Source organism: Thermobia domestica, chromosome 10 (genome assembly GCF_964235325.1).
Source record: "Thermobia domestica chromosome 10, izTheDome1.hap1.1, whole genome shotgun sequence".
Lineage (NCBI taxonomy): Eukaryota > Metazoa > Arthropoda > Insecta > Zygentoma > Lepismatidae > Thermobia > Thermobia domestica.
In genome coordinates, this window is record NC_137463.1 from 92,167,838 (window position 1) to 92,190,772 (window position 22,935).

At 35.0% G+C, this 22,935-nt stretch overlaps 1 protein-coding gene across 1 annotated transcript in view; it reads left to right on the plus strand.

Moving 5' to 3' along the window:
• LOC145662564 (transcription factor YY2-like) overlaps positions 1–7,497 on the plus strand; it is a 74,450-nt gene extending 66,953 nt beyond the window's left edge. The window contains exon 6 of the mRNA XM_081728250.1: positions 4,391–7,497. Within this exon, the coding sequence (XP_081584376.1) occupies positions 4,391–4,511 (121 nt within the window). The 3' untranslated portion in view covers positions 4,512–7,497. The remainder of the gene's footprint in view (positions 1–4,390) is intronic.
• The last annotated feature ends 15,438 nt before the right edge of the window (positions 7,498–22,935 follow it).

The following is a 22,935-nucleotide window of genomic DNA, read 5'->3' on the forward strand; positions in this document are numbered from 1 at the left end:
TGAAAACTATTTCTGCTCCCGCCGTGACATCACAATTTTATTGAATCCGGTTTCCAACGAACGGTAGTTATGTCGGAACCTTAAAAAAGGAAAAACAGTAGGGTCGATGGACCTTGATGTGTACCCCGTTACGTCATGAAGTAATTTCCTTCCATCTTTTACTTCCATAGGATAAATACTAAAGTTAATTTGAGTCCGTTAACCTTTCAGCTATATCCTTGTTGGACAGACCTTAGAAATTACGCGTACCAACAACAGTTCTGTCAAAATCCTTGAGTTCTTTCCCTCCTAAAAGTGTTAAATTTTTACAAGTTCCATACTTCACTAGAACTGGTCCATCTCTTTATCGTAGGACTGTTTAATTACTTCATGGTAATCTCATAGTGTATATTTGATATATGGTCCTGGAAATTTGTAACATACAACTTGTACTCCCGTAACAGAATAATTGTGCGCGTGATTAAATGTTCGATTTTTGGTTGGGATACAATTTTTAGTTTTAACCCATCATCAGGAACTTGGAAAATTATTAGAATTACGGAAGCTATATAATAATTACGTTGTCATCTAATGTGGAAGTCCTTTGAACGTTTGAGCACAGTACATAATTGTATCCACATTTATTATTTCTTCCATGTCATTTGAACTGCCATATTGCATCATCGTTTGTTTGATAACAATGCCCTTTTTCAGACCGAGGCTATATGATAGAGACTTACATTTTAACGTGGAATTTGAACTGCAAGAGCTAACACCGAGAATGCTGTTTTGGGAATTACTAATTACGAGTAGAAATGTTGTTGCGGAAAGATACCATTGTATTTAGGGTTATCCACGAGACAAGAGTTAAGTCTGCCTCGTCTCGAAAAGATATAATAAAAGTGAGGTCTCGTCTTGTAAAATGTATCTGTTTTTATTATAAGATGTTTATATCTTTTGGTATTTCGTCTCATCTGGTGTACAATCCTAGTTGTGTTATATTTTTGAGTTTTATATTCCATTGTAATACCCTTTAGGCTAAAATATAGGATATGAATGATGACATCGAAATGAATTGTAAATCGCAATACATAACAACCTGAGCGAGATTCGAACTCGCCACAAACAAGTGTTACGATCGCTAGTTGAATTTGTTAGACTTCTCGACCATTTCTGTAGGCTAAAGTGTATCGAATTCGTTCCATATGCTTGGGAGACCCGGGTTCGATTCCCGGTGGGAGCTCATGTGGTTCGGATTCCACGTTAATCAGTAGGTCCACGTCTCATATAGCCTCGCTGCTGAACGGGACGTAAAACTCAAAATCAACTCAACTCGTTCCATATGGTATTTTCCAACTGTGGATGCTGGTCGTTATCAGCGTAAAGGAAGCCACAAGTGCATATTTCATCAATTTTCAATAGGTATACAGGGTATTCCCTACAGGATGTAATTCTCAGATATGCTCTCAATAGGGTTTTCAGATATACCCTGATTTTAAGGAGGGTCCAGAGTAGGCAGGAGGTAAACCTTGACCACAATATACATGCAATGCTTCTCAGGGAAGTTGGAAGTATTAGGAACAGGCAGCTTTTTTTTTTTTTTTTTTTTTTTTTTTTTTTTTTTTTTTTTTTTTTTTTTTTTTTTTAATAACGTGTGATGCGATGTATAAGCGTGAAAGAAAACATCGCAGCATGCGTTTTCCCGAGTACGAGAGACCGTGCTGCTAACGATCCTTCACAATTCCGACATTTCGCCAAAGGATTCCTCGTTCACTGCTATCAAAACTTATCGTTTGCCTATTTTGGACCAATCATAAAGTCAGAGCATATCTCAAAATTCAGTTGATGGCATGTCTGGGAATTTTACCCTGCAGAAAATACTCTGTGCACCCATTGAATATTAATGAAATGTGTAATTTTGGACTGCGTATGCATGACTTCCTTTACGCTAATAAGGACCACCATCCACTGTTTCTCGAATTCGAAGTAGGGCCTCTTGAAATTTGGCTTTTTTGCGATTTTGGACAGCCCTAGCTCTGAAACTATGCACTTTTTCTCTTATTTTCGTGTGAGGAATCACTTCTTACAGTTTGTCGGTATAGTTCATTAACATCCTATATATATATATATATATATATATATATATATATATATATAGTGGCGGATCCAAGGGGGGCTATGGCCCACCCTTCACGCTCAGGTATACACTGGATAAAATGGGTTTCAATCCTGCTTTACACTGGATAAAACGGCAAAATATGGTTTAGCCCCTCCCTTGATCATATCCTGGATCCGCCCCTATATATATATATATATATATATATATATATATATATATATATATATATATATATATATATATATATATATATATATATATATATATATATATAATATCTGCTCTGCGAAGTTAGTGAATATCAATTTTCAGGAAGGGAAAATGCAGTGGAAAAATGGGTGCGCAAAAATGGGTAGTTCAGCAAGTCGTCTTAGATCCTCATTACCAAAAAGACGGCTACATGTGTCAGAAATTGAAAAACTTTCAACAAAGGGGAAACATGGTAGTTGTTAGTTTGAGTTGTCCACCTATCAATGACTGTGCAAGACTTGAAATATTATCCAATGTTATCAATTGAATAATCTGAACAAAACCGATCACCAACGTTTTTTTACGTCCCACGCTTATGCTGGCTAGGCTAAAGGAGGCGGTGATGATGAGCAATGAATGAAATGGTGGAATGAAGAAAGTGGTAGGAAACGGGAGAACCCCGAGGAAACCCACGCACACGGTGTTTGTCCACCACAAAGTTCACTTGGCGGGAGCAGGGTTCGAAACCGGGATCCCATGCACCAGAGGTGAACGCTCTACCAGTGAGCGACCGCGGCCCCCGATCACTAACGTGTCTTATACTCACTTCAAATTGAATCTTATCTTAACTGACATAACAAATTGAGCGAGCAGTCTGTAGACCATAAGTAGAAAGCGGACTGAAGGATTTGGGTCTCTCTCCGATCCATGAGTATAGAGAACTGTGAGTAATATATAATGATGAAACATCCCCCGATACGTTAAACAGTTCAGAAGACACCACAGATAATACAATAATAATAATAATAATAATAATAATAATAATAATAATAATAATAATAATAATAATAATAATAATAATAATAATAATTATTATTATTATTATTATTATTATTATTATTATTATTATTATTATTATTATTATTATTATTATTATTATTATTATTATTATTATTATTATTATTATTATTATTATTTGTGGGGCAACATTTCGTAGGGTATCCAATTGTCTCAATATGCAAATACTGCCAGTGACGTGTCAGGATTCTAAAAGCTTAATATAGGCACCCTATGTATCTAGGCACCCTATGTATCTATGTATCTATCTAGGGACACTTCTTAAGATAATAAAAGAAAGTAGTTTAATTTTCGATGAAGTTCACACATATATCAATGATTTTTGAACACTTAAAAAAAGGTCTCTTATTCGAAATGAATTCTACGAAATGAATACTAGGGGTTTCAAGTAGCATAATTTACTTTGTAAACTTATTGAATGTTCCTCATTAACAGTGGGTATAATATTTAAACACTTGGGCTTATAAAGGCTTAAAAGAAATGATGAGTACCTAATTCTATCCCTTGATAAGTGCACATTGAAAACATATCACAAAGTTAATATATAGCAATAAGATAAACATATTGAATACTATATCATCATTGTTGCAATGAACCGTTGAGAACAGCATGCACAATTATTCAATATTTTGTTCGTTTGACTTGTTACGAGATTACATAACATAACTTCCCTTCCTCATCAAAAGCTTACCATTCAAAGCGTATGCAAATTTCTTACAAAAATTATTAATAGTTGGATTCCATATTTTAATGCATCTCCAAATTGAACCACGAATTCTATTCAGTGATGATTGGAATATTGTTGCATAATTTAAATTTGCGAACGACTTTCTTATCTTTTTTTTTTTTTTTTTTTTTTTTAAATTTTATTTTTAAGTTAAAACCTTGCCATGACTAACTCGGAAGGTTTTTCCGACACTTGACTAGTCCAAATTTCAAATTAAATGACCAACAACTCGAGAACCAAAGTCTGAAAAGGAAAATATTTCTAATACGTACTAAGCAAGTCAAGGATTACTTTCATGTCAAATTAGAATGAATTCATACATCACTTGCGATATATACTATCCTTATGATTGATCTTTTTTTCTTTAATCCAAGCAATGTGGATGCAGTCATTATTATTTCTAAAACTGCTGTTCTCTGGATGACGTTCATATTACAGGTCTACTTTAATATGTTGTACGAATATATTATGTAAATATGTAATAGCCTTACATTGATATATTTTTTTTTTTCTTTTAGATCAAGGAACAGTTTGAGTCGAACTGCATCTGACTTAGATGAATCAGAACTTCAGCCACCCCACTTTGTTCAAGTCGAAATGGCAGGACCTGACGATCACTTTATAGTGTACGCAGATTAAGAAGACAGTGACTAGTACAATAAAGTAAAACTAAACCAAACGTGAACTAAAGTCATTTTATAGTTGTGAATAATAGCTTTGTTCCCTTATCCTTCCTCTTGATGAAGTGTAGTGTTACTCCAAAACTAGAAAACAAAGGAAGAAAAAAAAAAAAAAAACGAGGAGCAGTTAAGTGTGGAGAACTTATCATGAAGCATGATATGTATATGTCTGTGACAGTAATTATAGAAGTTCCCTTGTTTCTTGAAGTATTGTACGTACTTCTGCAACATTTGGAAGATAATTACTGGAAGCCAAAAAAACGTGATAATTCTTACATAAAAGACACAGAAGAAATATGCATAGTGTTTGGTGCTAGCAATAATTCAGTGTTCACTGAGTGACTAACAATTATGAATACCAGCATTGAAGAAATGCTCCTTTACTAGAGCAAAACAATAAGCATAAAACAAAGGATTGCTTTAATATGTTGGCACGCTTTAGAGAAAAAGCAAATACCTGAGCAAACATGTAGTGTAAGTGACTCAGATTTGTATTTTTGTGCACAAACCCTACTGACGAAGGTAATATGAAAGGTGTTATCAATTATCGATCACATTTTAACGTAATCAGATGTGTACTAGCTTTCGAAGAGTGTAGTAATAATGTGAACTTACTCAGATATAAATCAAAATATTAAGTTATTTGTGTGATTTTCTTGAGGATTATATTATAAGATGCAAGTCGTTCTTCCCTCTCACGTCATCCAACATGGTGCGTGAAAGCATTTCCAGTTTGGTATGCTTTTAACATTTTTGTTTTTTCCCATTTCTTATCAGAAGTTGTAAAGGCAATCGAAATGCATAATAATATTTTTTATGTAGATGTTTTCAGGAAGAATATTAAAATTTTTTGTAAATCGTAGTAATATCGAGACAAATTCTAGGTATATCATAATGTAAAACTCTCGATAGTAGGTAGATCATAAGCGATAATATAAAACTCTTATAATATTAACACGAATATAATACTGAACTGTGTGGAGATTTTTTTTTTTTTTTTTTTTTTGTTACAGGAGGTGAAGAAAAATAAATGACTTACTGTTTACATGACAGCTTGGTACGAATAGGATTGAATGATAAAAATATCTCAGCCCAATATATATACACATTTATTTGATGCCAATTCACTTGTTACTATAGAAGAAGTGTCTAATTTGTTTTCTTGTAAATGTGTGACCAGTATAATTAACAACACTTGTTTAGGTATTTTGTTGTCAAATCGTTTAATAAGGTCTTATATATTTAAAATCTCTCAAAATGCGTTTCCAATGTTAATGAAGGATTTTGTCGTGGCCACAAGGATTGGTATTCATGTCCTTTGAACATAATAAAGGTGCGGCGTGGTCAATGATTGAAGCGCTGAGAATCAAATTACGATAAAAGATAATATAACTGGGTGATTCTGTAGAACTAGTTATGTTCTTACACTCTAATTTTTGCTAAGTTAAACTTTCATCATATTCATGAGTCTAAGGAATTAAGAAGTATAAGGAGGGATAAAGAGATGAAAATACAGTATATGGTAATAATAATAGTTCACAATTATATAGTCATCAACACATCCTTTTGTCAATAACTTACGAATTAATTGACCAATTCAAGTACAATTTTTATTATTGTACGGAGAATTATGTAAAACAAAACTTAACATTAGTCGACTTATATATATTACGGAGATGTTTGTAATTCAATAATAAGGCTTTTGATACTCCATCTGTGTTTTGTTCTATTCAAACTAACGTTTCGATTGCATCTAACTGCCTTTATCATCAAAGTTGCAATAATTAAGAAAACTGTTATAGTTTTTGGTGTAATTTTGTTACATTGTTATAATTTTATTTTTCAATATATAACAATAAAATATTGTTACAGCTTTCCGTTTAAATTAAATTTACAATATTGACTGTTTTATTATTATTATTCCTTTTTCTCCACTTTTTATTGTAATAAAATGTTCCAAATTTGACTTATTTTCAAACCTTCTTCGCTATTCAAGGTGTTATTCTTTAATTTTATTTACATCGTTTCTCTTAATAATATTTTGTTATTAATTGATGTTTTCAGAAAAAAAAAAAAAAACTTTTATAGTTTTCTTGTAGTGCATGTGTTGTCCAGTGCTGGTTTTTGTGATTGGTTTAATTGTATATTGCACGTTCCTTGCATCTGGTCTCAATTGTACGTACAGTTTATCCAACGTACGTTATGCACGTCCATGTGGGATTGCATAAATACCTAAGAGTTTCTAATCCACCTTGACCTTTCAGGTCGGATCTTTAAAAGTGGCATATAAATTGTTCTTATTCACTCTTTGAACTTACAGAAAATTTGGAAATATTATATCAATATAACAAGATTATAGCAAAAACTATTATACAACAGCTGCCTACATTTATACAACTTTGATGATAAAGGCAGTCAGATACTTTTGAAACGTTAGTTAGCTCGAGAGAAATAAAACACGGTGGAATATGGAATCTTATTTATTGATTTAGTCGATTTGTTCTGTAGGTTGTTGAAAAAAAAAAAAACTGTATAGGGTGTGTAGACTGAACATTGGTAATGATGCAAACACTTCCAAACGAAGAATTTTAATAGAAGGGTATTCATGTACATTGTTATTAAAAGGAAGTTAAAATAATTCTACTTTTGTGCCTTATAGGTTACAGGAGACGAAGACGTGTATTTATATTTTGTTTATTAATCACTTTCTTGCAACATTCATATAGTTACTAAATATACACAGAAGATCATTCATCGTTCTGAACAATAGCTTACGCAATAGATTTATACCTGTCAATTTTAAACAACTATAGATCTTTCGAAACATAGTTATATGACTTGTTTTATTCACAGTTTTTAAACTAAGATAAACCTGTACAGATATTTTAAATATTATCTTTCAACTAACAAAATTCAAACACATAAAAAAAAAAAAAAAAAAAATATCGGGAATCGAATTCCAATATCTCGCTTGACAGGCGAATTATCTGTCAATTGTGCTTCCACCAACGCGTCCGTTTCGTTTTTTGGTGTTTTCCAACTAGTATGTTACACGTTGAAACCTTTCCTATCAGATATTGATCACATTAATTTCCCTTCACAAGTAATTGCGAGATGCCTAGTTCGTTGGTACTTGAGAAATAAAAAATAAATAAATAAAAATGATTATGTTTCCAGTACACAGAAGGTAGTCAATACCCGACAAACGGAAGATTGGTGTTCGATTCTCCGTAGGGCCAGCGATTAGATTTTTATGTAATATTCCAATTAAGTTAAGCTGTTAAGTTTGCTGTTTTTCCCACATATCCGTATTTTAGCCTCATATCCTGCTATTATTACCTGTATGTTGGCTATTTATTCAAAGTAGACATTTTATGTGAAACTAGATATGGTGAGTGTAAATAGTTTTTCTTAATTTGGATTTTTCCTGAAACATCTTGTATATGTAATCCTCAAGAGCATCGTATAAGTAACTTATATTTTGCTTTTTACATATTTTCTCCAGTGTAGGTGTGTATGCGTGTGTGTGTTTGTGTGTATACGTGTATGTATGAAAGTATGTGTTTGTGTACGTGATATTTTCTTCAATCCACTTTATTTCTTCAGATCGCATTACAAGAATTATTTGACTTTTTTATAATTAAAATGTTGGAAGTCGACTTTGGTAAATAAAGAGTAATAACTCGATATGTATTTAAATTTACTAATTTCTGTCCTTGTTTATTGTTTGTTAGAAATTTCATATGATGAATTAGTGTAAAAAAAATCTTGTGACTAAAAAGAACTGTTTTACATGGCTTCAATTCTGTCCTCTCTTTTTTTCTTCTTCATGTGGATTGTAATTTCTGATTCGTATGGTTGTGTTGTAATATTACAAATTTATTTTCAAGTATAAAAAAGTGATAAATCGTATTTCTGAGTTACGATACAATGTTGTAGATGAATAAAGGTGGAGAAAATGCTCTGTAGAAGCAGTCTTTGGTTTTATTTTATTTAAAATAATTTTTCTTTGACGCACGTATACCTAGGCCCGTTTTTATAAATGGACACAGTGGGCACGTGCCCAGGGATCAAAGTTTGTGCAAAGTAAAAGGAGGACAATTAGAAAAAGTCTTTAACCTTATAAGAAAAGTAAAAAAAATAACTATAAAATTAGAATACACATAGTAAATACGAAGGATGTGGGATTCATCTCTTATAATGAATTGTAGTTGACTCTTTACTATTTATGACAATGTACTTTTATATCAAAAGTGATTGCGGGGACTGGCTGTGGATCTTGGTTCTGTGTGTAACCATTCTATGGGCAGCTTGACCACACGAGTGGTGGATGTATAATTGATCATAATGGGAAAAGCCCTACCTTCTCTTTTGCTTTCATGGGAGGGAAGTCCTTGATACCATAAATAATTAATTTTATATTATCACGATCATTACGTGAACGATACAGGTTTATTTCGTTTTATACTTCTTCTTCTTCTTCTTTTAAGGTAACCGATTGCTAGTTGAAGTCAAGGTGTGCCATAGGTGGTAGATAGTAGAAAGGCTTTCGGAAGGAGAGTTAAGGAAAAAATCCTCCCCAAACCAAAACTTGCATGTCATTGTTATTGAAGGGCTAAAAAAGGGGGGGGGGGGGACGATTACTTAGAATGTTTCCAGGGCGTTGTTGATGTAAAAGCAGGCCTTGGTGCACCACTTGAGCAAATTTAGATTTGCCTGACCGGTTATAATGCTTCATAACTGTTAACACTATGGATTTTCTGTTTGCAAGTAGTTATAAGTTATTAAAAGTTGCATTCAAAATGGCCCCTTTATTATGAAATTATTGATCAAAGAGGAAGTAGATAGAAGAAAGGTACTTGTACTGAAAATAGTGATGCATCGTGAATTTTCAGTCATACTGGAGCAATGTTTCCCATCTGTAAACAGCCAGTGAGTCTTCCAGCTATATGTAGGGAATTGTGAAGTGTTCTTGGATTAGTGTAACTATGTTTCAGTTAAACATGAGAAATGAAAAAAAAAAAAACTTTTCTTTTTTATATCGTATTCTTTATAGGTTGGAATTCAATACAATGTAGTAAAAAAAAAAAAAATCGTGACTGAGCCGAGATTGAACTGAGCTTTCCGGCTTACCATGCCGGTGCATGAATTACTACGCTATATTACAGACTAACCACACATTTACACTCCTGAGATCAGTACTTAAGCATTTAGACCACTTGGACTGTACCTGAACTAGGTGTAAATCACTCACAGTGAGGCGCAAACTTCATCTCTCCTGTACCAGAAAAATGCAGGAAGCTACGTTGGTACCCAGCGTGCATTAACTTCCCGAGAAGTCACGTGTTAGTGAATGATTGTGTTCACCTTTCCCACAAGATATTGTGTAATTTAACGACATATTATGGGTCGATTATCCAGGATCAGGTGTTTCACGCGTTGAGCGTTTTAAGAAAATGATTGCTGTGGGCTGGTAACCACCATGGATGGACATACAGCAATCTCTAAATGTTCACATCGTCTACTGTGGCTGAACGTCTCATCACCATACTATATTTGAAGTCTTCTGTACATATTTGCAGGTTCTACGCCTTCTCAAACTTCACTACAAATGGCCTAGGATTCTATGAGACATTGTCTACCTTTTGAAGTTAAGAGAGTAGCTTTCATGTTTTCGTATTACTAAGAATCAGTGTATTGTTGAATTGCTGTGTTAGTGAAAAGAGGTGGAGTTTCGTCGTGGTCAAAAACTGAATATCGGGCAATTTTGCGCTACAATTTTGCACGTGGTTTAAGTGTTGATCACTGTTTCGAGTAAATGACTCCTGTGCTTGGAGAGGAGTGTCCTCATCGTACAACGATATTTAGGTGGTACCGAGAGTTTCAAAAAGGAAATTTCAGCCTTGAGGACGCTCCAAGGTCAGGTCAGCCATCTTCTTCTGTGACTGAATAAAACATTGTTGCAGTAAGGAAAAAGGCTTGAGACAGATAGACGGGTTATATACCATCAAATAGAGATATGCTTGGGCATTAATGCACCAGTAGTTCGTGCTATTCTTCGCGATTACCTTTGAGTTAGAAAGTTTTTACCCTTTAGGTACCACATGACTTGACCGACGAGCAGATGGCACACTGTTTTTCATGGTGCTGTGAAATGTTGAAAAAATTTAAAAATTGAAAATCTTCCTCTGTTAACAGTAGTGTGTTTGGTGACGAAACTTGGCTCTATTACTATGACGTCCCGACTAAGGCTCAAAACAAAGTGTGGGTGTTCGAAGAAGAGGAGACCCCCGTGGCTGAAAGTCCACAGCAGTGAAGAGAATATGACGGTATTTTAAGTGTGCGAGGAATTGTCGAGCGAGTTGTCTTAGAAACACAGAAGACAGTCACAAGGAAGTGGTATACCGAGGAATGTCTGCCTAAACTTCTTAGAGCTCCCAAACAGTTGCCCCCAAACTCAAGAATGGGCACATGGTTTCTTCACAACGAGAACGCTCTTGCGCACCGTTCAAAAGTTTGCTCAGAATATTTAATCAGCACTGGACTAAAAGTGTTAGAACACCCTCCGTACAATCCAGTTCTCGCTCCCTGTGACTTCGCGCTGTTCCTCCATATGAAGACCAGACTGAAAGCAAGGCGTTTTACAAGCGATGACGCCCTAAGCTTGGGACTATGAGGTGCCCAGATCTCTGCCGAAAGAGGGCAGACTTTCTTCGATAACTAGTTTTGAAGAATGGAAATATGTAATGTGTGGTGGAAAGTACTTTGAAAAAGTATAAGAAATAAGGTCGTATAGCAAAACTTCCCTATAGTCTGCGTTACACGAATTGGCGTGTGGCATCAGCCAAGAAGCTCTCAGTGCGCTGTTACTAAAACTTCAGGGAGGAATCCAATCATTCGTAATTAATTTTGTTCATATTTGTGGACAATTATGAACGATTAGATTCTTCCCTTAAAGTTTAGTAACAGCGCACTGCGAGCTTCTTGGCTGATGCCACACGCCATTTCGGGTGACGCGGACTATAGTGTCCTTTGTAATAAACCTATCATTGAGGGAACTAATGGCACGAATTCAGTTGCGCCATCTACTTACCACCCAGGAATTATTACGGTATATGAAAGAAAAAGATAGAACCAAAAACTGGATAATCTGCCCATCACAATATTACAAAAATTCCAATTTTAAAATCATTAAATTCACAAACATTTTTCGAATATAGAAAACAAATTAAATGTCTCCCAAACAAACAACAAAAAAGGCGAACTGAAATCAACATTTTATGTATTGACAAAATTTCAAATCGACATAAGCATGAAACAAACAAACAATAAATAAATAAATAAACCCACCCATTTTACTCTTTTCAAATTTAAAAATACTATTTAACCACATCCTTTCCAAAGGTCAATTTCGCAGACAGAAATTGAATACAATGGAAACTAAAACTAGTTTCAATAAAAGGAAACGGTCATTCTAACAATGATTTTCGAATAACAGAGAAACGATAATTTATATAAACAGTTCACGCCCTCACCCTTTTCCTACAAAGCTATTGAGGAGCCAAGATGTGACGATAGGAAGAGTTACCAGTATACCATTTTTGATTAAAATAGGCGAATCTACAGTTGATCCTCAAATAATAGAGAAACTGTAATTTCTCCAAGTATAGCCCATATCTTTTAAGTGTTAGAATGTGCAAAAACATCTATTGAATCACATCTTTCCTAAAGAGATATTAGAGTCAAGATGTGAAGATAGGAAAAATACCACTCTTTAGTTAAAAAGTGATTCTGCAATTGATCCTCAAAGAATAGAGAAACTATAATTTGCAAAGATATAGCCCATACCCTCTAATATCAGATTGTGGAAAATATCTTTTGATTTACTCCTTTCCTAAAGAGCTATTAAGCATGTAAGATATGAAGATAAGAAAATTACCATTAGGTTGGTTAAAATAGGCGTCTATACAATTGATCTTCAAAAAATTGAGAAACTATCATTTGTTCAGATCCAGTCCATACCATCTAGTGTTAGAAAGTGGAAAAACATCTACTGTTTTAGCCCTTTCGTAAAGAGCTATTAGGAGCTTCGTAAAGAGCAATACATAAGAGCTCTTCTATGTTAGGAAGCTAAGAATCGAATCCAGAGAAACGTGAGGATTATAGAACTATTCGTCTCATATCGATATAGCAAAAGTTTTCCTTCTAATTTTGAACAGAAGGTTGTGTGGAAGAACAAATGAAAAAGTTGAGGAAGAACAGTTCGGTTTCAGGAGAGGTAAGGGCAGCAGAGACGCAATTGGATTATTAAGGATGGTCGGTAAAAGGTTTATAAAAAAGGGAAAAAAGTATATGTTGTATTTATTGATCTGGAAAGGGTTTTGACCGTGTGAATTGAAAATTGTTGTTGGAAGTTATAAAGAAGGTCGGGTTGTAATGGAAAGATCGACGAGATAGAATAAACTTGTATATGAACAACAAGTAAGTGTTAAAATAGGGGAGAAAATGACGAAGGAAAGTGCAGTTGGAAGGGAAGTTCGATAGAAATGCTGTCTGTTGCCAACATTATTAATATCTATCTAGAAGAGAGTGTGAAAAGAGCCTATATAATGAAGATGGGATTTCAGTTGGAGGTAGAATGATTAAATATATGCGGTTCGCAGATGATATGGCGCTTGTTGCGGAATCTGAAAAGAAAATGAATAAGATGTTAGGAACCTAAGGAAGGGTTGTAAAGAATATGGGGTGAAAATAAATGTTAGAAAGACAAAAGCCATGGTGATTGGAACGAAGCAGTCAGTGTCAAATATAGAAGTAGGAGGGGAGAAAAGAACAGGTAACTAGTTTTCGATACCTGGGTAATATTATTAGTGATAATACGAAGTGCGAACGTGAAATAAAAGCAAGGATAGGAGCGCCAAAAGAAGCCCTTAGGAGGAAGAAAGGTCTATTTTGTGAGACATTCAATAAACAGTTGAGAAAAAACTCAGAATGTTTCGTGTATAGTATTGTCAGGAACATGGACATTACGCAAAAAGGATGGAAAACAACTGGAAGCTTTCGAAACGTAGGCGTGGAGAAGAATGGAGAGAATTATCTGGGTCGAGGGGAAAATTAATGAAAGGGTTTTAGAAAAGGTGGGGAGAAAAGAACAATTTTAGATATTATTGAGAAGAGGAACTGGTTAAGACATAGGCTAAGAATGAACTGTATCATTAGAGACGTGCTAGAAGATATGATGGCAGAAAAGAGAGGGAGGGGGCGAAGGAGGCTATAACTGATGGACGATATCAAGACAAGAAAAATCGTACGTGAAGATGAAGAATGACACAATACCTGATGATGATGATGATGATTCAAGTATAACGATAAGGGCGTCGAAGTAATCTATTCTTGAGATGCTCCATCCTTTTTTCTCTCTCTCTCTCTCTCTCTATTTCGATTAACGTTGTAGCCAAAAATGGTAGATTTACACTTCCGCTTTGAATAGAGAAATAAAAATGGAGATAAGACTTATTCTTAGGACGTTAAATCCATAGCAGAAAAACCTTTTTCGCTATCTGATACCTGATGACAGACAGATGGAGAATATAGCTGTTTTGAACATGAATTTGCAACTTTCATGTCGTAGCTAACAGAACACCGAGCATTATCACTCCATTACACAGTGAAATACACTGTAACTTGACGAGCGAAGCTTTAGAAATCTTACAAGACAAATCTTTTCTGTGAGTTTGTTATTTCCTTTATGTATTACTTTTTCTCCTCCGTGGGCAAGGTCCCTTGGAAGAGCTGAAAATATGAAGTTCCAAGGATTTTCAGAAGTTAAAAGTAAGCCATACAACGAATAAAGAACCAAAATTCGAAAAAAATAATAAAACATGAAATACAGAAAGGTAGATCCTGCAAAGAGGAAATCCACATGACGTGCAACAAAGCGTAGAATATTTATATCGTATATAGTATCAGATCTGTTGGTATACTGAGCTTAGCACATTAAGGCTTATTCTTGAGATATTTTAGCAAAACTTTCTATGAACATTCAGAACACTGTATTTTCAACGTGTATATATATATATATATATATATATATATATATATATATATATATATATATATATATATATATAGATAGATAGATAGATAGATAGATAGATATAGATATATATAGATATAGATATAACTAACTCTATGGCCTATGGAACCCGGAGGTTCAGTGCCGCGTTCACAAAAGCTCTCCACTGACTTCTATTCTTAGCTAATTGGATCCAGTTTCTACTTTGTATTCCTATCTCTGCGAGATCCATCTTAATATTATCCTCCCATCTGCGCCTAGGTCTACCTAATGGTCGTTTTCCTATGGGTCTACCAGTCAAGACTTTGAAAGCGTTTCTACTTTCTTCCATTCTAGCTACATGACCTGCCCACCTAAGCCTCCTAGACTTGACGACCCTAACAATGTTGGGTAAACCGTATAAACTATGTAGTTCCTCGTTATGGAGCTTCCGCCATTCCCCATTCTCGTTCCTCTTGGGTCCGAATATTCTTCTCAGGATCCTGTTCTCAAATACTTTCAGTTTATGTTCTTCCCTCAGAGTAAGCGACCATGTTTCGCAACCATACAGAACAACAGGCATGATTATCGTTTTATATATTTTAAGCTTCAAATTCCTCGACAGAATTCGCGACGACAAGAGATTTTGAACCGAATAGTAACACGAATTCCCTGCTTTTAGTCGACATTTAATTTCTTCGTGAATATGATTTTCGTCTGTTAATATTGATCCTAAATATTTGAAAGTATTCACTTTATCAAAAGTATTATTTAATATTTTAATGCCTCCACAATTTGCCGTATTACGGTCCCGACGCACTTCCATGTATTTAGTTTTCTCTGCATTTACTTCTAAACCCATGTCCCTGCAAGCGTTTAATAAGATCTCTGCATTTATTTCTACTGTTCTCCTATCATCCCCTATTAAATTTACATCATCAGCATATGCCATAACCTGGTGAATACCGTTCAACTCTAGGCCCTGGTTGCTATCTTTGATTTTCCTTATGGCGTATTCCAGCATAAAGTTAAATAATAATGGCGACAACGCATCTCCTTGTTTCAGGCCATTTTCGACGTGGAAGCTCGTGGACAAAAATTTTCCTACCCGGACTTTACTTTGGGATTCACTTAAACATATCTTAATTAATCTAATTAGCTTTCTCGGTATTCCAAGCTCTGTAAGAACGTTGTATAATGTTTCTCTCCTAACCGAGTCGTAAGCCTTTCTAAAATCAATAAATAGTTGATGTACCAGGGTATTGTATTCCCACTTCTTTTCGAGTATTTGGCGAATGGTAAATATTTGGTCGATAGTTGATCGATTTCGTCTAAATCCGCACTGATAATCTCCAATAATTTCATCTGCGTATGGGGTCAATCTTGCTAACAGAATATTTGAAACGATTTTATAGGATGTTGACAGAAGAGAAATGCCTCGATAATTATTACAGTCAGTTTTGTCGCCTTTCTTGTGAATTGGAACAATGATTGACTCTTTCCACTCTTGTGGCAATTCTTCCTTGTTCCAGATAAGGAGAATGAGTTTGTGTATCTTGTTCCACAATTTTTCGCCTCCAGCTAAAATTAACTCAGCCGGAATTTCATCTACACTCGGAGATTTGTGTTTCTTTAATTTCTTTATAGCGGTTTCTACTTCTATTCGGTTGGGTTCTGGAATATACGGTTCTGCGGTGTGTATCTCCTTTTCTCCACGCACATTAGTTTTTGGTTGCGTGTTCAGGAAATCGTCAAAGAAATCTTTCCATCTATTTAAGAGGCTATCCGTATCAGTGAGAACTGTTCCGTCAGATTTCTTTAATATATAAGCACGAGGTTGATAGCCTTTCTTAAATTCGCTGATCCCCTTATACATGTCCCGAACATTTTTATTTTTACTATTATCTTCAAGTTCCTTAATTTTAGCTTTCAAAAAATCCCGTTTCTTTGTTCTAAAAGTTTTGGAAGTTTCCCGCCTGATAGCTGCGAAATTTTGTGTAGTTATTTCATTCGGATTTTGTAGCCACCGTAATTTTGCCTGTTTTCTCTTCTCTACTAGTTTAATGCATTCTTGGTCGAACCATGGTTTGTTCCTACGTATTTCCGCGTGTCCCAATTTTTCTATTGCTGAACTTTTAATGCTATCTCTAATTTCAATCCAAGTATCCTCAACACTAGTGCACTCCGAGTCTTCTAAAACCGAGAATCTATTCGAAACTTCAATCTGGTATTCCTCTCTTACCTGGCTCTCTTCTAATTTCTTTAAATTAAATCTCTCCGTTTTCGGACATTGAGTATTACATTTATTCAACGATAATCTCTCCCGTATTATCGCTGCTACCAGGTAGTGATCAGTGTCACAATCAGCCCCTCTAAACGACCGGACGTCAATTATGCTAGATTGTCTTCTTCTATCTACTAAAACGTGATCAATTTGATTATGTGCTTTTCCGTCTGGTGATGTCCAAGTGTATTTATGAACGTCGCGATGTGGGAATTTTGTACTCTTCACGATTAGGTTTTTGGATGTTGCAAAGTTCACGAGTCTAACACCGTTGTCATTACTTTCCTTATGCAAACTTTCGTTCCCTATAATCGGTTTGAAAATATCCTCTCGTCCTACCTTCGCATTGAAATCCCCTAATAGAATCTTCATATGGTATTGCGGGAGTTGGTCAAATATCCGTTCCACTTCTTCGTAAAAACTATCTTTTATACCGTCACCCTTATCTTCAGTTGGAGCATGTACATTTAAAACAACAATATCACACCACCGTCCCTTAAGAGTAATAAAAGAAAGTCTGTCAGTAACAAATTCAACCCGTTTAATTGCTGGTAATATTCGTTTGTGAACGAAAAACCCTGTTCCTAACTGGTGATTTTTATTTCCTTCCCCGTAAAAGAACGTAAAATTTCCGGAATTCTCAGATCCATTTCCTTCCCACCTAACTTCCTGAACTCCTACTACGTCCATCCTGTATTTCTCTAACTCACTCGTTACAGATTTTAACGCGCCTGCACTATAAAGACTTCTAATATTCCATGTTCCAAATCTCATGTCCATTTTCTTTTGCTGATGTCGTGCCAAGTTATCAGTCCTTGTCCGAGGCTTTTGTGAATGTTTCTGAACAAGTACCTTTTTTTACAGGATGAGGGTGTTAGCCTTACCCAAACCCCCAAGCTGGAGGACCACTCCTAGTCGTCTGTCCGCGACTGCTTATTCAGTATATTCGCAGCTAACCTCTATATCTAGAGGCCTTCTCCTCGATTCGCAACCTGAGGACGCGCCATGCCGTGGTGACAGGAACCCACGTTATATATATATTTAAAGGATTATATCTTTCACTATTCTGGATATTCATGTGTGTACCTTCATTGAACCTTCATTTACTTAGAACGTGATGGTATTTTCGAATGAATTATAACGTCATGAATTTTGTTGTCTACATCATCAATTTCAACTGCTACGAAAATTCTTTGAGAAAAGCTGGCTCAACATCACAAAATTCTTCCTCGTCTGCAGGTGCATCTCCTGAACGTACGAGAAAGCAACATCAATTGCATGACTATAACCATTCTCAGATACTGTTTCTAATTCGTTATAAACTTATTGAAGTGAGAGATACTACTATGCGTCTAGGTGTACTAGTGGTACGTAGTCATTGTAAACTGTAGGTAAATCGAAAAATTGTACATTTTTGTTTCAGTTATGGACCTCATTGTTCTATTACATCAATACACATTCCAAAAGAAAAGAAATGCGACCTAGAAAATCTTATCTTGTTAGCGACCAGTATACCTTTAGAGGTACACCAACTTTTTTCACCATCCCAATCAAACATAACACGAATGAACCATTTGGAAATACTTGCAGTTTGATTAATGCTTCATTTACAATGTACGTTCCATGTCATTCAAAATAATCTTTTTAGAGTGAAACAGGATGGAGAAGTGAGCTAAATTTGGCAGGCGGAAGAAAATACCTCAACATTATCTTGAAATTTTACAAAGTAAAGGAATCTTATAGCTCAACTTAAAATCTGCATTATAAAACTTGTGTGTGCAAGACTTCAATATACATGGACATCAGAGTTTTTGTAAGATTTGGTTTTTTGAGTAGGAATTTGCGAAATAAATTTAAATTCACATCACAATTTACAAATTTTGTATCACATTTTCGACAGCAATGAAAATGGAATTTATTTATTAATTTAATGTTTTACGTGGACACAAAATAATAAAAGTCAATATTTACATAACAAACATATGATAATGCAGAATAGAAAAAATATCGAATATATTAAAGTACTAACTTTGTTATCCTACAGATTCCCTAAAATGGTATCTGGTTCTCAACGTGTTTACATGGAGGTTTTTATTAAGTACTCAATCTGTAATGCCTTCAAGAAACGGGTAATTAGCATTACTCAATCCACGAACTGAATCCACTTTTTTTTTTTTTTTATGGCAAAAGAACATTCATTTAAATTCACCCAAGTGTTAATTTCCTAACTTATACTGTAGCCAAATGATGCTCAGATCAATGTCGTTTTTCCTTTTTATATATATAATCGTAAACCGAACATTACATTACTTTTGCTATTTCAGTAAAAAGAAAAAAAATAAAGAGGACATAGCAAAGTAAATTTTGGGCCGATACTATGAAATGATTGTTATTTATAAACTCTTTGTCCCAGAGCTTGAAACAACAGAACAGAAAAGGAAGTAATTATAAAATCTCGTTATCGCTAGTTCGTTATAGCGTTTTCGCTTGTTATTTGAATTCCGAAAAGTGAGCTGAGGTCTTGCATTTTGCAAGCCGCTTTATTTCCATGTACTATAAAAATGTTGATGTATACATCGTCTGTTTATCGTCAGTTCTACGGCTAGCTTTTCAGGAAAATGGTGTCTAGTCTTTGGTGGATTGGTATGTATAGTTTGAGAACCAGAGGCATCTAAAGGAAAAGTCGGGTTTTAGAAGGGAGATTCATCATAACTATGCGAGATCAAAAGTGAACCTTTTTATTGTTCAAGGAAAAACTATTATGCTGTTAAAAAAAAATCATAGATGCATTTTTTTAATTAAATTTTTCATTTGCATCGCAATTCCATGATTTTGTGTATCAATTGTGACGTTGTACCGCTCAAACAAAACGCTGATAGTCATCTAAGTGGCAACTGTAAACGAAAACTTACGTGTATCTTTTAAGGTACAGTACAATGGGTGCTAAGGAGTTATTGTAATGATAATTATGATAATTACTGTAATGATTATTATAGTAACGACGCAAGAGACAGGCACAATATTTTTCTGAACTTCTGCAAAGGACTGTGAACACTGTTCTTAAACAAAGAGTAAGTAGTAACTCCTTCATTTGTTTCCAACAGCTGTTCACACGTAACAGAAACTTAATTTGCGGTACAGTTAAATTGAGCACAAACCTACCTGAATTCACAATTAATTTTCTGCAACGACAATGTACTCTTTAAGTATAATAATTAACGTTTTCGACACTTTTCATTAATGCGTATCAGTAGACCAGGTATGTATCGCTAATCTAGTAACGCGGAATCTCTAACGATAAGTACGGTGTACATTCTCATTACATGGTTTCACGAAACCTATAATTTCATGTGGAATCCAAATCACATGCATTCTGACAGAGTCAAATCCATGACTTCCATGCCATAGGCGATGAAACTAAATTAATTAACCACAGAAGTTCCTCTTGAGCGTATTTTGCCCTATTAAATAGCATCATTCAGTTATATGAATGCACAGTGCAACAGAAAATATTAATAAATATTATTACTTTATTTTTTTAAAAAAATACCAAAAATATTTAATACAAATTATATTACAATAATTCTATAAATTTTTCAAATTTAAATTACAATATTTGACAGTAATTTATTCCTTCCATTTAATATTTTCAATGATTAAATTTCATTGTTATATTTAACTAACTCTATGACCTATGGAACCCGGAGGTTCAATGCCGCGTTCACAAAAGCTCTCCACTGACTTCTATCCTTAGCTAACTGCATCCAGTTTCTACTTTGTATTCCAATCTTTGCGAGATCCATCTTAATATTGGCCTTCCATCTGCGCCTAGGTCTTCCTAATGGTCGTTTTCCGATTGGTCTTCCAGTCAAGACTTTGAAAGCGTTTCTAGTTTCTTCCATTCTAGCTACATGACCCGCCCACCTAAGCCACCTAGACTTGACGACCCTAACAATGTTTGGTAAACCGTATAAATTATGTAGTTCCTCGTTATGAAGTTTCCGCCATTCCCCATTCCCATTCCTCTTGGGTCCGAATATTCGTCTCAGGATCTTGTTGTCAAATACTTTCAGTCTATGTTCTTCTCTCAGACTAACCATACAACCATACAGAACAACAGGCATGATTATCGTTTTGTATATTTTAAGCTTAAGATTCCTCGACAGAATTCGCGACGACAAGAGATTTTAAACTGAATAGTAACACGAATTCCCTGCTTTTAGTCGACATTTAATTTCTTCGTGAATATAATTTTCCTCTGTTAATATTGATCCTAGATATTTGAAACTATCTACTTTATCAAAAGTATTATTTAATATTTTAGCGCATCCATAATTTGCTGCATTACGGTCCCGACACACTTCCATGTATTTAGATTTCTCTGCATTTACTTCTAAACCCATGTCCCTGCAAGCGTTTAATAAGATCTCTGCATTTCTTTCTATTGTTCTCCTATCATCCCTTATTAAATTTACATCATCAGCATATGTCATAATCTGGTGAATACCGTTCAACTCTAGGCCCTGGTTGCTATCTTTGATTTTCCTTATAGCGTATTCCAGAACAAAGTTAAATAATAATGGCAACAACGCATCTCCTTGTTTCAGGCCATTTTCAACGTGAAAGCTCGTGGACAAAGATTTTCCTACTCGGACTTTACTTTGGGATATATTTGACATTTTTTAAAATATATATACAGAAAGATAAACAGCAAATTCTGAACAGTTAGTTATAAAAGAAAAACTACTTCTAATAATTTTCTAGGAGGTAATGTACCTAAAATGGAAGCCACATTTCCTCGCTGAACTGCTATGCTGATACGTTGTATCAGAAAAGTAGTAGCCCGCTTGTCACCAGTAAGGTGTGCAATACGTTGGCCTACTTCTTTGATGAAATTGAGCCCTTCGAGGCCCCAAATGCCGCTCGATTCAATGGCTACGGGCACGAACATGTATCTATCGAGCAGATCTTTATATTTTCTTCTTTCCTCGCATTCTCTGCGGGCTGCAATAGCTCCTTTTCGAGATGAAGAAAAAGTGAGATTAGATGACGCGAAAGTGTCAGAGCAGGTGAAATCCCAGAGAAGAATCCTTCCCCTCTTCCATGGTACCAGCGTCATGCCATCTGGTCTTTTGCCATCAGATCTGTTACAACCCGGAGGTTCACGAACAGATGGAACTTCCGCCGATGTGAGTGCTCTCCAGATAATGTCATTCACGTTCGAATGCCTCACATGTCTTCCGGAGCTACTTATACAAGACAGACCGTGTAGACCATTCTACTTGACTGATGCACCACATTTAGAGCAAATGTGTGATTCATAGATGTCTACTCCTAGGCGAAGTGCAATTGCAATACGAACACTTTCGTTTGGGATTCATTTAAACATATCTTAATTAATCTAATTAGCTTTCTCGGTATTCCAAGTTCTGTAAGAACGTTGTATAATGTTTCTCTTCCAACCGAGTCGCACGCCTTTCTAAAATCAATAAATACCGGTACTTGATGTACCAGGGTATTGTATTCCCACTTATTTTCGAGTATTTGGCGAATGGTAAATATTTGGTCGATAGTTGATGGATTTCGTCTAAATCCGCATTGATAATCTCCAATAATTTCATCTGCGTATGGGGTCAATCTTGCTAATAGAATATTTTAAAGGATTTTATAGGATGTTGATAGAAGAGAAATGCCTCGATAACTATTACAGTCAGTTTTGTCGCCTTTCTTGTGAATTGGAACAATGATTGATTCTTTCCACTCTTGTGGCAATTCTTCCTTGTTCCAGATAAGAAGAATAAGTTTATGTATCTTGTTCCACAATTTTTCGCCTCCAGCTAAAATTAACTCAGCCGGAATTTCATCTACACCCGGAGATTTGTGTTTCTTTAATTTCTTTATAGCGGTTTCTACTTCTATTCGGTTGGGTTCTGGAATATACGGTTCTGCGGTGTGTATCTCCTTTTCTCTACACACACTAGTTTTTGGTTGCGTGTTAAGTAAATCGTCAAAAAAATCTTTCCATCTATTTAAGATGCTTTCCGT